The sequence below is a fragment of the Lethenteron reissneri genome, chromosome 23 (assembly GCF_015708825.2).
Source record: "Lethenteron reissneri isolate LAM-NWPU_2019-01 chromosome 23, ASM1570882v1, whole genome shotgun sequence".
NCBI lineage: Eukaryota > Metazoa > Chordata > Hyperoartia > Petromyzontiformes > Petromyzontidae > Lethenteron > Lethenteron reissneri.
In genome coordinates, this window is record NC_083801.1 from 7,348,831 (window position 1) to 7,364,526 (window position 15,696).

At 43.6% G+C, this 15,696-nt stretch overlaps 1 protein-coding gene across 2 annotated transcripts; it reads left to right on the forward strand.

Moving 5' to 3' along the window:
* The first annotated feature begins 1,453 nt into the window (after positions 1 to 1,453).
* On the forward strand, positions 1,454 to 15,158 carry PPP1R1C (protein phosphatase 1 regulatory inhibitor subunit 1C). 2 transcript variants are annotated; one of them, XM_061557006.1, is made up of 8 exons: positions 1,454 to 1,637; positions 2,568 to 2,625; positions 3,257 to 3,288; positions 4,012 to 4,090; positions 4,927 to 5,142; positions 6,189 to 6,287; positions 7,952 to 8,092; positions 13,353 to 15,158. In XM_061557006.1, the coding sequence occupies exons 1-8, from the start codon at positions 1,557 to 1,559 to the stop codon at positions 13,409 to 13,411; spliced, it is 765 nt and encodes a 254-aa protein (XP_061412990.1). In that variant the 5' UTR covers positions 1,454 to 1,556; the 3' UTR covers positions 13,412 to 15,158. The 2 variants fall into 2 exon arrangements, with proteins under 2 accessions (XP_061412990.1, XP_061412991.1); XM_061557007.1 differs by having other exon boundaries at positions 3,260 to 3,288.
* The last annotated feature ends 538 nt before the right edge of the window (positions 15,159 to 15,696 follow it).

A 15,696-nucleotide genomic window follows, 5' to 3' on the forward strand; every position in this document is an offset into this window, starting at 1 on the left:
ATTGTTGCATATAACTTAAGAGCTAACTGCATGTAGGTCTACATTTAGGAGCTTTCTAAAATGATCACCGTTTAATTGTCATTCCAAGAAAAACCGACTTTAACTCGCCAAGTCGGACACTGAAGGCGTACGAACTGGGGTTTAAGATCTTCATCACGTGCGTTTTCACAACGACGGTGGAGAGTTTACTTCTGGACTACAGTGTGATGCTCTGGGTTGCAGTGCCTTCTCCGGCCATGCACAGCAGTGGCCAATTCCAGCAAACGACGAGTGCCCTCTGCCGTTTCTAAAACATAATCGCTGCCCTTCAGCTGGTGCCTGTTGGTAATTGAGGTTGCTTACATATGCATATTACAGTTTTGTTTTACATTTTTACTGATTGGTGCATTAATTACTTAAACCCTGACTGACCAACGTGTGGAGACGATACAATCTTTGGTTTCTAATAAGAATCAAAATATGTGTTTGTTTTATGGCAGCAACAGTAGCATAGTCTTTACTATTGCCCACTGCTCACCGCTTCAGTTCATCGGTTTAAATCCAATTTGTGGATTTTGGCTCATTCGTCCAGCCTATGGGAAATCGACCCCTTGCCATAGGAATGTGGACCTTGTACAAGAAGCTGGAGACCACAAGTCTCTTTTTTTTTAAGAGATTTGAATTTTGATTTTGTCTATGAGAATCCTTAGTTTCTGGAGCCAGACTAAGTAAATTTTGCTCGTAGATGAGGTGACAAGGTAGTGAAGCGAGTGTGTGTCTTTGGGGGTGAGACCTGTTGAAGTGGTTTTGCTCGATAACACTTTTCCCCAGTGCTCTTGGGATGAAAGCGGTGTTGATGGGGAGTTGAACAATGAGGCTGAGAGGGAAGACGAAAGTGGGTAGTGATTGAGCATGAGAAGCAGTCCACTACCAGCCAGCTTATTCCATAATGCATTATCACTAGTGGTGCTCATTTGTCAACGTGACTTGCTGACAAAATATCAATTATATAATGCTGTTTTCATACGAAGGAGTTAATCATAATAGTTGATGTCAGTGTGAGGTCTTATCAGCTGCGAGGCCATATGCGTCTGCTTTGAATAATTGATAACTACCAGCAATTTTCATTGAAAGGGCGAGGCTCTGTCAGGACGCTGCCATTGTGTGGAAGTTTCTGGACCATATTTTTTGTGAGGCTAAACTTCAATCCGTTGCACTTTAAAGGCATCAGCTGCGGGTGCTGTAATTGGTTGCAAAAGGAGTGGGCTCCGATTTCGGTGCTGAAATCACACCTGCGTATAACTGTTATGGCAGACGGGTGTCCTATTTGCTTACTGATGTGCGGAAACGTAATCCGATGAGGTGGGTGGTCGGGGCGGATGGCGAGGGGAGGATGTGGGTGACGTCAGATTCAGATGTGTGTGTGTGTGTCCGAGCAAGCAGCGTTAATATCTTCGTCCTCGGGGGGGGGGGGGGGGGGGTGAGGGATTAGCCTGCCCAAGATCGACCGGCTGGGAGAGGTCCTCCGCCAGCCGCCAAGCCGGGGTGAGCGAACCCTCCTCTCGCCGGATTTCACCATGGAACCCAAAAGTCCGAAGAAGCTGCAGTTCTCCACGCCAGCCGTGCACGACCACCTGGACCCAGACTCTGCTGAGCAGGTAAACGGCCGTGCTTGATGCCACCACCTGTCTACCTAGGAGGTGGAAGGGGGGGGGGTGGAGAGCAGGAATATCTCAATTCTAGTCTCTGCCATAGGTTGGAGATTTCTGCTGGCTTGCCATGGTTTCTCGAAACCATGTGAGATTAACTAACATATGTACGTATGCTGAACTTCTTTTGCACCGTAGGTAGCCAACCGTGCTAATCGGAGGTGCAACATGCGAGTGTAACGTGGAAGGGTGGCACTAGTTAGTGCTCTACTGGTATTCAGAATATTGCGAGTTCAGACACCGTTCGGGGGTTGGTTCCGCTCAGCATCCCAGCGGGGATTCGTAAAATAAGTATATAACTGGAATGTTGTCAGTGGTCGTCTTCTACAGAGACTGTCCCCCTGCTACCAGGGGTATGGCCTTTCAATTGCTGGCGCAGTGGATTTGAGTGGTTATCCAATTGATAATATAATGGAGACAATTTGGCCATTTGTAATAATATCATTGTCACTGGGTGGCATGGACGTCTGTATACTCCCCCAACATGTTTTGGGTATGGCAAAGAGACGCAGCATGTTTGGATAACAATCGTGGCATGTTTGAGTCTGCCGTTTTCTCCCTTGAACAAGGTGACATGCTGGTTACGCTCGTGATGAAACCTTTAAATTCACAGCAGCGCACACAACGTAGGTTCAGTTCTGTTAGTAGCCAGAAGTGTTTTTTTTTTTAATAACTGCTTTATAGTACGGTACGACTCTAATTGTCCGTGACATAGCGGTGGGTAAACATTGTCGATGCTCTGTCATCTGGCCAATAGCCGCCGGTAACCATTCGCTAGTGGGACACTCCCGACTTTAAAAGTGTGGCTTGTGCCCCTGGCTTAATGTCACGTTAAGAGCAGTGGGTGTGTGCTGTTCATTAAATGCAACCTTTTTGTAGATTCGAAGGAGACGGCCGACGCCTGCGAATCTTGTTCTGACAAATGCCCAGACGTCAGGTATGTCCCGCTACATTATTGATGTTCTACGGCAGGACACTACCTACTTTTGTCTTAATGAATGATATATTAGATGGTGAAATATTAATGCAAACCGTGATTTATAATCCAATATGCCAAAATTAGGAAAACAAAGACATTTTTGAGGCTCTTCCATTGTTGAATGGGAGATGACTTAACATTGGTATACCAGGTTTGTTTCAAGATGATGATGTTGGAATTTTCACCCTGGTGTCGTTTACTGTAGTACTTATCAGGCAAGAGTTAGAATCAAGTATTGTGGGGCAATTGTAGGAAATGCTGATAGTTAACTTCAAACCGTTGTCCTATTGTTGTATCAAATGCAAGCACAAAAAAATTCGACAAAACTGCAGTGGCTACTGCAGAAGATAGCAGCTCTTCAATTATAAATACTAAATATTGTGTTCAAAGGATTGTAACTTTAATACGAGGTGGGTAATATAAAAATAAAGTTCACATAACCTTAATTTAAATGTGTAAAAGAAGAGCTAATAAGTAAATATAGAAAGGTTCCTTTTTTTAAAACTCAATTCTGCCTTTTGTCTTTAATGCGATGTCTGTGCAGAACCTTGCTAAGGGTGATTTTACTTTTTCCTTTTTTCCCGTACAGCAGAAGAGAATAGAAACCAGGAACCGCAGACGGTAATGGTCCCAGCGAGCCATGTGGTGATAAAAACTACGGTTTTCTTATTAGGGTTTGTTTCACAGAAAATGCAGTATATTAATTCACAGAACATATTATGCATAGATAATGTAGTTGATCTAAATGTTGGTCCATGCACTGTGTGCGTGTGTTGAGTGAAGTTGGGGTGAGTGGTGGCATCGATGTGAGTGCACTGCGCTATGAGGCCGGCGACCCGAGTTTGATTCGCACTCATGGCCAACACCGGTGACGAATATCTGAACCAGGTCCTGAGCCTCCTCGAGGTCGGCTCAGCCTAAATGAGTACCTGGTGCAGCGTGTAAAAAAATATCACCTTACCCCCTTGTGTGCCATTCCGGCCTTCGTAGGTGCTCACTAACAGCACTTGCCCCAACTGTCTGTTTAGCCTTTTCGGGAGATCTTTGTCTTTATTCAGTGGATTGGAGGTGCACAGAGGTTTAGCGATATTGGTTTTATTCTTTTTCGGGTACAATTGCATTGTCAATATTTACCTTGGTTTGAGTCTTCTCTCAATATGCTTAACTGAGAATATACAGTTTGTCAACATCGCTAAGAAGGAAGGGGCAGTCTGGTGTGTTGTGTCTGCTTTGACATGGGCTCACTGACAACACTTGCTTCAAAAAGTTCATGAATGCTGAGAGGGGACCTTTGTGCTTGTGTGTGAGTGACTGAATTCGTTAAATATTTTTTCTGAAAAAAAGGTGCTGGAGGTACACACCGCTCCAACTCCATCGCCAAAGCAGAGGAAGCAAAGTGTTTACACACCTCCTATCGTTACAGGTAATCAACAAGTGCAAAACTTAAGCAATAGAGCCAATTAACCTAATTGCATATTGTCCAAACTCTGACCAATAAATCTAGGGCTTAAAATGTGAATATCAGGGAGGAAGCTTATGAGTGTACCGTTTGTTGTTCAAATTCAGTATTGCATGACATTATTAATCTTTTCGTTTCATAATTTTCCTTTGCAGTAAATATCACATGCCACACTAAAATAAACGCAGCTTGAATATATTCAAGCAAATTAGCTTAGCATCCGTAGCCAAAGCTGCAAGGGCGTGGCTGCCTCGGTTCTCAGATGTGAGGCACTGGGCCATGGGAGTGATTTCTTATTCTGAGGAAACATTAATATCACATGCTCTATGAGTTTGTGCCAAAAGAACACCGTTTATACATTATGCATGAAAATGAGCCCTTTATAGCCATCGCTGCAACCGAAAAACAGCCAAAGAATAATTAATCAGTATACCAGTTTTTTTTATGAAAAACCGACAATTAGTTTTATTTTCAGTTATCAAACAAGCTGAATATAACATTTTAGAAACTACCAAATTCACATACGTATGTATGTACATGGGATATGACTGGTATTATGAGCCACATACCACACACTGAAATAGCATTTTGCTTGAACAATGTACCGCTTTTAAGTGGTGCGAAAGAAGTTGAACATACCTACATACATGTTACATATGCCGGAACGATGATAATAAGCTATTTTAAAATCTTACCCATTTCGATGCATAACATATCCTAAACTAGCGCATGCATGGGAGTACAGCACAGCATGGCACAGTGTTCCCTATTGTAACCCAGGAGAGTTTCTGCTCCTTTAGAGCTGCAGTGCCTCCTGGACTGGCACCTGGACACCGGGGTCGGAAAAACCACCGAGCCCCTTCCTGTCGATCCCTTCCCACCATCTCCTTCTGGTGGAGTGGAGAGATTGACGCTGGCCAAGCCCCCGCCGGGCAGGGCCAAGTGCTGCTGCAGGCCTAGTGGGGACGTGCGTGACAACGGGGCGGCCAGTGCCGCGAAACAGCCTGCCCGAGCAGGTAGGCAGCGTTGCCGTGAGGATGCTGACGCTCGCTCGCACTGGCGTCATGGACTCTGCTGCTGCCTATGGCATTGCTGATTGTCTGCAGCATCCCATATTGTAGAGGTTCCGCACGTGGTTGCCGCTGTGCGCAGCTTGCACCGGGACGCTTTCTTGGTTGTAACAATTAACGCTGTTGAAACTTGCAATGCAGAGGTCGCCGATTCGACTTGATTCTTCCTGGGTGGCAGTTGGAACAATGCGGAAGGTTTCTTGAATCCCCCCACGCCTTTGTCCACCCAGCGGTACGTGTACACCGCAGTTAGATCGTTGTGTATGGTGGGTACCCCCACCTCCTTCCAAAATGTCTGACCAGAGTGAAAGAGTAGGCTAAGATATCTCTTTAGAGGGGCTCTCTGGAGCTTCCTCTGATGATGGAAGCCCTTCCACATGCAGTGGTGTAAGCAAGAAATTGCAGGGCAGCACCTTTAACTTCACGCCTGCTTTGTGTGTAGCAGCGCCCACCTATAATAGACGAATATGCAAGTTAATCCGCGCCCACTTCAACATCCAGTATAGTCATCCTCTTGCTCAAATGAGCATGGAGAAGTGCTCAGCTCTATTGAACGGTGGTGGAAATTCCATGTTCCTATGTCATAGGCCAGTCTGTCCACTGCACAATCAGTGTTGATTTCTAACAAGGAAGTACTGTACTCAATTTAAATGTGAGATTGCGAGCTAAATTGCTCGTTTTCAGGCCTTAGTCGATTTACTGATGGATAAAGGCCTCTGCACGGTGTGGCAGGCATGGCAGTTGTTTGACCGTACTTCATCACCATTGGTCGGTGTGGGTTGGAGAAGTGGGAGCACAGAACCGGCCTTCACGCTTCTTCTCTAACCTGCACAGGCCAGCCCGGTGAAGTATGGTTAAACAACCCCAATGAGTGACATTGCACGTCTATAAAGACACACGCGCGCACATTACACGGATCACCGCACACGGGCACACACGTGTAATGTTCCTGCTACTAGTACCTGCTTGGCAGATTCATGAATGTGATGCAGACGGCTTGACAAGGAAACACAAGGGCGTGGCTGAGAAGAAGGAGCACAATTGGCCAGATCCGGCCAGGCCAGATGGCGAGGGCAGCACTAATGGCACAGGTGAGGGGGCAGTGGGCTCGGGTGAGGGGTAGGCAGTGGAGCGAGGGGTGACACACTAATGGTTGTCACTGATAATGCTGCACTTAGCCCATGGTGCCTGAGCTAGGTCCAGCTGGGACAGATCATTAAGAAATGTAACCCAAAACCCAACCAGCAAAAACACCCCACACCACTTTCTCCCCCCCCCCCCCCCCCCCCACAATTCCCTTAATTCTGGACTGGCCTCGGTCATGGGATAGATCAGTGATATTATTATTGTACGTGGGTGAGCTTATAAGTAAATTCTGTGATTGTGACATCTGTTCACTGTGGTTTTGTTGGTTTATTTGTTCTGCAGTTTTTAGGAGCCCGCGATCCCCATAAACAATTGCGGTGTTTGTATTGTCGAACAAAAAATAAGAGGTAAATATGTATAGTAGGAATACCCCTTTATATTAAGAGTAAGGAAATACAACAATGTATCATGCATTTTGTTTAATGGATTTTTTCTTTCATTGTGGATAGCTTAAGTTACATACATTATTTGCGTAAAAGACACATTCACCCCTAAGAAAAAATATTTAAAATTTGTATATATATAAATCCTAATTATTTCGCTTACTTTATGATTCAACTGTTATCAGGATCTAGAAATATTTGTTTTCATTATATAACTGTGCATCCAAAATTACTTTAAATTGTCTTCAGCGTTGGTGGCGATGAAGACCGTGGCTTCAAACGTGCACCCGGAATGATCGTTGGAATTTGCCATGTACAGTGCCTGTTTTATATAACTGTCCTGAATTTTAAGCTAAAACCAGAAAACATTATAGTGCCGTTAACTAATTTATGGAAGATGCCTTCCAAATAAATGTAAATTATTATTGATTTTTTACAAATAAAATTGGTAGAGTAGTGATACAGTGACTGTCTTTAGCCTAGTTATTTGTCTTTGACCAGCGTGGTGAAATATCGTTAATCGTACCCCCATGGCCGACCCCAGTAGTGGCTTAATAAAGGGCTTTGCATTATTTCCAATTCTATAAATGGCAAACTGTTTTTTTTAGTGCATTAGTGCAGACCACTAATTGCTGGTGCCTTGTATACATAATTTTCTTGTTTGTTTAAATGCAATGCAATTACGTGTATACCAGTCATCCTTTTGGGACAATTACACTAACACTCCCTTTACAAACTGTGCCCTACTCTGTTGCTCTATAAGAAATTAAATAACACCTCCAAAGTGTTGTTTATTATAATAGACTACTTTGAGACGCCTAAATAATTCAATACACGTATTCATTAATTTGCCTTCTTATAAGTTGACGACACATTTTAATACATTGCACCGGGCGCTAAATCTGCATGACAAATCATCAGAGGTCGCAACCGGGTACCCGATACCCGTACCCTACCCGATACCCGGCTACCCGTACCCGGCCAGGTACGGGTAGCCGGGTACCCATTTGCGATCCTGGTGCGGTCAGGTACGGGTACGGGTAAGGAATCAAAACCCGTTTGCGACCTCTGCAAATAATCCAGCAATTATCTGTGATGGACAGTTATATTACGATAAAAGCTATTTGCGAGCTTCGTCACAAAAACCATCCACGAAGGGGGGGGACGCTCCAGTGAATTCCCCCCGTCGTTCAACTGTCCCCTTTCCCCGCTCGGTCCTCCTTCAGGCTGCAGTGCGGTGGGCCAGAGGGATTGTGCAGCCTCGCTCAGAGACTCCCAGCCAAGTGTCGCCAAAACGGTGGAGCCTGAACTCCAAAAACCTCGACGCAAGGACACGCCCGTGCATCGCATCATCCCCCATGTGCCAGGCAAGCTCGCGCCAAGCAGCGCACGACCGTCGCCTCTAGCCTTGTACAGTCTAACTACTCCAGACTATCATGAAGTCACTTGTATACGGAGAGTAGTATCTAGAAAGCCACTGGAGCTATGCACGTTTAAAACGAGATCGAAAAAACGATTTCTTTAAAACTGCTTTGTGTGTTTAGTTTGTACCGTCCCCCACTCCTCCGATTGGCACCGTTGGCTACGTGTGGTGTGAAAGAAGTTCAACATACGTACGTATGTGAATATAAATATAAATAATATGATTTATAACTTATTTGTGATATTGCAGTCAAAGCTGTGATCTCGTGCCACCATGTCAAGCGTGGAGGTTTTGATCTCTGTGACCATGGCAGACCCGCTTTGCCCACCTGCACAATGGGTGTGCAAATGGGCCTGCTCTGTGCTGCCAACCAATTAAAACTTAGGGGGCTAGGTTAAATCGGCAACTTGTGTGATGTGCATTAAACTTCAGCAATGGGGAGACATGGGTGGCCAGGCATGGTGCTAAGCGCACCATGCTGCCGGTGATCCATGCAGATCTTTCAGAGTTGTGCTCTCACAGCACTTGCCGCAACAGTCTATGTAGGCTACATGGGGAATCTTTGACTTTGTGTGTGCATCACTCAGTTGCTGGCCACACCACCTCTTGTGTATCATGCTCACCTGAAGGAATGTTGCATGACAACATTTGCATCAACAATCTTTTCGGCGACACAGCAGCTATTTGGCCTTGTATGTATGCGTGTATGTGTGTATTTTATGCTTCACATCCTATCAATTATGATGTGTGTATATGCATATATATATATGTGGGCTGTTAACGTGCTAACCAGGGCACCAGGGTGGTGAGATGTTAACTCCCTTGCCTGGTATACAGGGGGTCGTGGGTTCGATTCTGACCCTGACGTGTAGTTTGCATGTTCTCCCCGTGGTCGCGTGGATTTTTCTCAGGGTCCTCCGGTTTTCCCCTCCACATTTAGAAACAAGCGTTTAGACTATTAGGCTGCTATACGTTTCCACATAGGCCACTTAATTGGACTATCATTTGTGGCCAGGTCGCCTCTGAAAAAGAGCTATATAGTTCAGTGGGCCTTACCTGGTAAAATAAAATTAGTTTAGTTTTAGATGAGTTTAGTGCTGTGCTAGAAACCCAGACATCTGAGGTTGATTCTAGCTCACGAGCAACACCTGGTGTGGTGTGTAGACATCGCCACTGGGGAGACAAAGGCAGTCGGGCATGGTGCTGGCCTCCTACTCCCTGGTGTACAGTGCTGGCCTTAATATAGGTGCTTGCTTACAGCACTTGCCCCAACAGTCTGTTAAGGATATATAGAAGTCTCTGTATATGCGCTGTGTGCATACCTGCCAATCCATACGGTTTGCCTGTATTCTTGTACAGGGAAATTGAGTTTTCAGGTGCATATGGCATACAGCCGTTTCAATACGGGCAAGAAAAAATGTGCCTATTTGTTTGTGTTTCTCCCTTGTGATGGGATTTTGTAGGATGAACATAGAGATTTATAAAGGTACAGGGTGACCAATAAGGTCTAAATTGGTCTGTAATAAGGTAGGCACTGATAAGGGGTTGACAGATATGGGTATGGGACAGACACTCAAAGACAGACAGACGCCATCTCTGGTGCAATTAGCTGATTTATGCCACAGCCGCCGCCTTCCTACCAATAAATGGCTTGCTTGCTTTGGTATTGTTTTTTCCTGACACAGAGGAAGGGGGAGGACGCAATATTAACCACTCGTGAGCTGTACCGGATGCCCCAGCATGCCCCAGCATGCCCACTCCTCGCCCATTGTCTGGGCCACAGCCCAGTAGTTTACCCGGCCGTACCCACTCTGCCGTGCCCATTTGAGGGTGGGGAAAGAGGGGGGTGGAGGAGTGCAATAGTGCCCCTCATTAGTAGAAATGGTTGTCCATGAATTGTTCACGGCGAAGTAAGGAAACAAAAAGAGCCACGAACTCCACCACTAAGGAGTGGAAAAGGTGGCATGGCCACTGTCAGAACACAACCCACAGGATGATGCTTCATTAGCTGTGCATATGGGTGCTTCACATCCTTTAAGTTATGATTGATATGCTTTTGTACTGCGATTTATCTCTCAAAGAAGCATAAAAATCACTAATTATAAACAGTGATTTTTTTTGTACAGTCATTGGTAGCCAGACTAACTTATTAGTTGATATCACTTGGGGGCATATTGCTTGAACCCACAATCTGAGTGGTTCTTGTTCTGTCAGCTCATCCGGCTTCATCCAATTTCTGGAGAAAAATCACCATAAACACTCATGTATACTTCAAGTGATGCCGTTGCATCATATGCCATGTCGAGCACTTACAGGTACCCATGTACTTTGTTCAATCAGATAGGACACAAATATGCCCATGCTTTAAATGGAAACTGTTTTATTAAAATATATGTTTCTCGTGGGTTAATATTAACTTCGTTTGGTCGATCTTGGCTCAATAAGTGACTGGTAATTAGAAACAAAGTTGGATTCAGTGGGGCAAGTTATACATATTTATTTAAAAGAGAATCACACCATGGAGGTTGCTATTGTTGGGGTATCATGTGAAATACGACTTTCAAAAAGTGAAAGCTTTCCGGGATAAAACTACCCAGAAGGTACCGAGTGAAGTTGTATATGAAGGTGGTGAAATTTAAAAAGGATTTAAATTAACAAACTACAACATGGTAGGTAATATCAGTGGAGAGTCTTTATTAAGTTGCTTAACATCGTGCCCAATAGGTGTGTGCACGTTTGTGCTTTTGTGTGTTTGTCATTAACAAGGTTATCAACATTTTCCATTTCTCATTCGCACTCTTGCCTGAAGCCGCACTCAGACATTACCTCATCTTGGCTAATCAATTATTTATAAACATTTCCTCTTCCAGCTAAAGTACTGTACAGCTGCACTGGGACTGTGATGCTAGTGTGGCTCCGATGGCAAGTAATGCATTCGCTTGTGCAAATAATTCATGTTTATTGTTGGTTGCGTGTTTTCCAGTAATGGGGACCATACAGTAAAATAAACTGCTGAGCACTTATTCCCAAACGTAATTTCACAGCCCGTCCCGGTATTAATCTGTGCTATTATCTCTTTTGAATGGGACGATGACAGTAATGATGGCGAAACTTTTTCAATTCGCTTAGAGTTAAATCACGCTTATTCATTAAGGCAATTGCCTAACAAACGTATTATTTTTTTGGATACACACTGTCATTATCAGAATCATATTTTTCCCCTGCTTCTCATTCTACTTATCTTTCTTGCCAGCCCAAAAGCAGCACACTCCAATCACAATAATACAATAATTTATATCTCTTTGTCAATCGACTGCCTGGACGAAGACATCCCAAAACCATGTCAGTCATAGGGCTTGGTTGATTATACTTCACCATGCTGTTCATTGTGGGTTGGTAAAGAAGGTGGCTTGATGGCATGCCACTACCGGTTCAGATAACTCGCCACTGATGTTATCCGTGGCTGGGAATCAAACTGACATCGCCAGGTTCGTAGCACAATGCAGTAGCCACCGATTCATCCCTCATCCCCATGATATGCTACACTTGCATATGCTATTTCTGTGTGAAATGTTTTTAACCCATGGCATGAGCCTATTAAATGTCCGCATTACTGTTATGCGAATTATAAAGTAATTCCCTCTCGTAGTCCATGGCAGAGTGTCCACTCTGTAACAGTGCCCCCATCTGGATTGGCAAATGGTAATCTGCGTCCCTTCTCCCAAAAGAGAAGAGCTGAATGTATGCAAATGTAAACCAACATTTGAATGTTTAGTTAGGTAAATGATGAAGTTCCATTTAACCTCAATGGAGCATTAAAACTATCTCTCGCATTGAACCTAATCTTAACAGTGGATGTTTTTCATATAACTATGATCAATATAGGATGTGTGTGTCTTGTCAAGAGCCTCAACTCGGACTCCTCACCACCAAACATTCACCTATACCCCCCCCACCCCCCAAATATGTACACTAATTTCATCATCACGTGTCTCCTTTGTTCTACCCTCTTTCTTGGTTTTCATTCCATTATACTTGTCAATATATCCCTCCCCAAGTCGATTCGTTTTGAGTACTGATTACGATGCCTCGTTATTGTCAATTCACTAATCAATCCCTTGTGGTTTTTTTCATATTTATCCATGCCATTCATCTTTCTGTAAATCTGTGGAGTGGATTTTCAAATGTTTTGACATCTTAATTATTGTGATAATCAACCACGTGTCTGAGACGTACATTGTGTCCGACTCTCCGCTTCTATCAAAATATTGCATAACAATTTTTCTCTTCAAAAATGATCTCACTTTCATTTCAATGACAGAATCAATTGAACAAAATAGATTCCTCCTACTTTGTCTATTTCGTTGAATTTGTATGAAGCTGTTTCCAGATCAAATTGCATGCATATATCAGATTCTCTCCTTAGATGTGGCTTTTTAAAATAACGATGTATTCATTTAAAATTAGAAAAACAAGGAGAGAACATGAACCAAATGAGCAGAAAAGACGAAGTACATTTTTTATCCTGCAAATCTTTTGAGGCAATTCATTTTGAACAAGGAATTCATACTGAAAACTGCTGTAATGTAAGTTTTACGCTTCTATCCAACAACAATGCCATCATATTACCGAGTACCTTTGTTACCACCGAGGCAGAAAGTTGCAAGGGTTTGGTGCCGTCCATAAATGACGTCACGCACCTAGGGGGGGGGGGGGGTCAGACATTTATGACGATGTGTGACGAGGGGGGGGGTCTGAAAATGTGACGTCACATACAATTGTGCAACTTTAAATAAATATAGACAACACGTTCTCCTTAATTAAATATACTTTTTAATAAATGCTTGCTCCTACAACATCAGAGTGCAGCGCCACATTAAATACGCACTACAATGACAATGGTTTAAAGCGATTTGAAGCATGTTTAATTTTTTTGGGGGGGCAGAGTTTTGTGACGTCATATTTGAGGGGGGGTCTGACATTTTGTGACGCCGTGTGCCGAGGGGGGGGGGGGGGTCAAAAATTGTCCAAAATCATGTGACGTCATTTATGGACGGTCCCTTGGGTAGCTAGGCTCCCAACTCCATTCACTTAGCAAGGTTGTCGCATGCAATTAAATTGATCCACCTGCTTACACAAGTGTCCGTTAATATCTCATTTGTCGTGGATTTAAATCGACGATCCTCCACGTGCTTCTGTTGCAGGCGTCAAGCTGCTGAAGAGCAACAACAACGTGACGTTCGTGGAAGAGGACAGCGATTAGGCAAACCAGAATGTGCCACAATATGCAAGGCCGAGGGAGAGAAGAGCACCTTGTTTAAAAAAGGGTGCGTGGTATTTAGTTTGTAGCCTTCTGATTCTACAGTTGTGTTCATCGCAAGGAATTTAATTAGGACACATTCAGGAAATACATGCCGAATACATTCAGCATTTTTCGAATTTACAGCACTCTAGTTGCCATAATGAAGTCATCTTGTGTGAACATGCGAATGTGTAATTCCAAAGTCTGTACGTGCTTTACAAATTTAAATCGGAGTGCCTGTATGTCTTCCTAGGTAACCAAACTGTGCATTAACATATTCCAAACATGTTTTATAATTAGTTTAATATTGTTTTGGTCAGCTTTAAATTAGTTCAAAGATAGTACATCCAGCCAGGGAAAAGATCAAACTTCTGTTTGCGTTGTAGTGATGGACTATGTAATGATGCTTTGAGCTTCTTTTATTTTTATTAAACAGCCTTTGTATGGGTAGTATATCAGCAGTAAATTATACATATATCTTAATTAATGTCTTAGTCAATCCACTACTGGATGAAGGCCTCCTCAAGTTGTGTCGGTCATGGGGGCTGTTTTGCTATACTTCATGTTGATGAGTGCAGGTTGGTGGAGGTGGGTAAAGGGGGGGATAGGGTAGGTTCAAATATCACTCGACACCGATGTTAGTGGTTGCCCGTAATCAAACTCAGGTCGCTGGGTTTATAGCGCAATGCGTGAACTGCTTCTCCACTGCTCCACACTACAACAGCATTTGGCACCCAGGACCCATTCCCATCTGTGAGCTCCTCCGGCAGGCAAGGCTGCGTTGACTGGGTCACATAGCCCATATGTCAAGCCACCGCATGCCCAAGTAACTTCTGTTTGGCCGGATAGACGGAGGTAAATGGGCACGACACAGGCTGGAGAAGAGAAGGACTGATGCGGTGCAGGAGGATGTGGAGCTGAGTGGAATTGCCAAAGACTGGTGCCAGCGGTGTCAAGATCGCCTCTATGTAGGAGGCTCGTGAAGTATGATTCTAATCAGTTGGAGGCAGTCGCCCTCCAACAACCAACGGAGGGCAGAGGAGCGATGTTCAACAACGAGCCTAGCGCCATGTGGCTAATATGCAACAAGTTGGCACAGTCGGGGGCATCGCTGGTGCATCTGCCAGTCATCTCAGTCGGTCAACCCATGGCACCTGGGTCAGTCCCATGACTTCCTGTCAGCGAGCCTTCGACACTTCACGTGGCCTCAAAGTGCACCTGGGCTGGCACAGGCGCTGTGGTGACCTCAGTCACTTAGTGGCGAATGGCAGGTGTTGCTGTTTTTTGCTTACATTTTCCTTGTAAAATTGAAGTGTGTTCGTTTTGGGAATTTTTCTTCAGGGATACGAGTATTTGGAAGTGGCGCTATAATTATTCAATGCATCCAGTGTAATAATTCATGGTGGATTGGAGCTGTAAGTGGAGTAGTCATTCCGGGTTGAGCTTTCATGCTTGAACGGAATATAAATTGCCGCACTTTCTAAAGTAAAAGCAAAAGTTACAATAAAAATTCATTTTGGTTTTTACAATAGATGACGATGTGAGGAGTGCGAGGGTGTGGTATTTCAGCGTCTACTAATGCATTAATAATCAAGTTGATTGCCATGGTAATGTAATGGTTGAGTAAGATAATGTGCTACTTGTATTGGTTTTATTATTATTAAAATGTGTGGTGTCAAAACTCATGTGATTTATTATCACCGGTGAAAAAAATTTACTCTTCACGACAAAACTGTACAAGTGGACGTATGTTGCTGTAACTTTAACTTGGTTAAATCAATAGTACATGTTGCGTACAGTAATGTTGTTTCTTGTTTTCAGCAAATTAGCCAAAATAAAATAAACAGTCCTACATTTGATCAAAAGAGAAGAACAAAAATAATAATGTATTTGCCGAACAATTAAGCCTAGTTTGTCAACATTTATCCCAAATAGTTAAATTGAGTGTTGAATAGCATGTTGTTGTAAGTGTCGTGTAATTTTCATTTTAGTCGTGGGCGATGTTGTGCGATATGTTAGCTTTAGGATGTGGCTACGTTAACTGTGATATCGAACACAATGTAGCTTTGCATTGATCTGTGGCAAATTTTAACTGTGTTTTCATTTAAAATACTTTGTTTTAACCAAAAAAAAAGGTTTTGTGGGGCACAATCCCAACAGCTCACACACATAAGCCACTACTTCCAATGATCTTCACGAACAATGTATGTACATTCAAGAAAAGGCTAATGGATCATTAGTTCTAG

Coding starts and splice junctions, on each gene's coding strand:
- PPP1R1C (XM_061557006.1), top strand. CDS start 1,557: ATGGAACCCAAAAGTCCGAAGAAGCTGCAGTTCTCCACGCCAGCCGTG. Junction 5,143..6,188: donor GAAACAGCCTGCCCGAGCAG/GTAGGCAGCGTT, acceptor AATGTGATGCAG/ACGGCTTGACAAGGAAACAC. Junction 6,288..7,951: donor GGGCAGCACTAATGGCACAG/GTGAGGGGGCAG, acceptor GTCCTCCTTCAG/GCTGCAGTGCGGTGGGCCAG.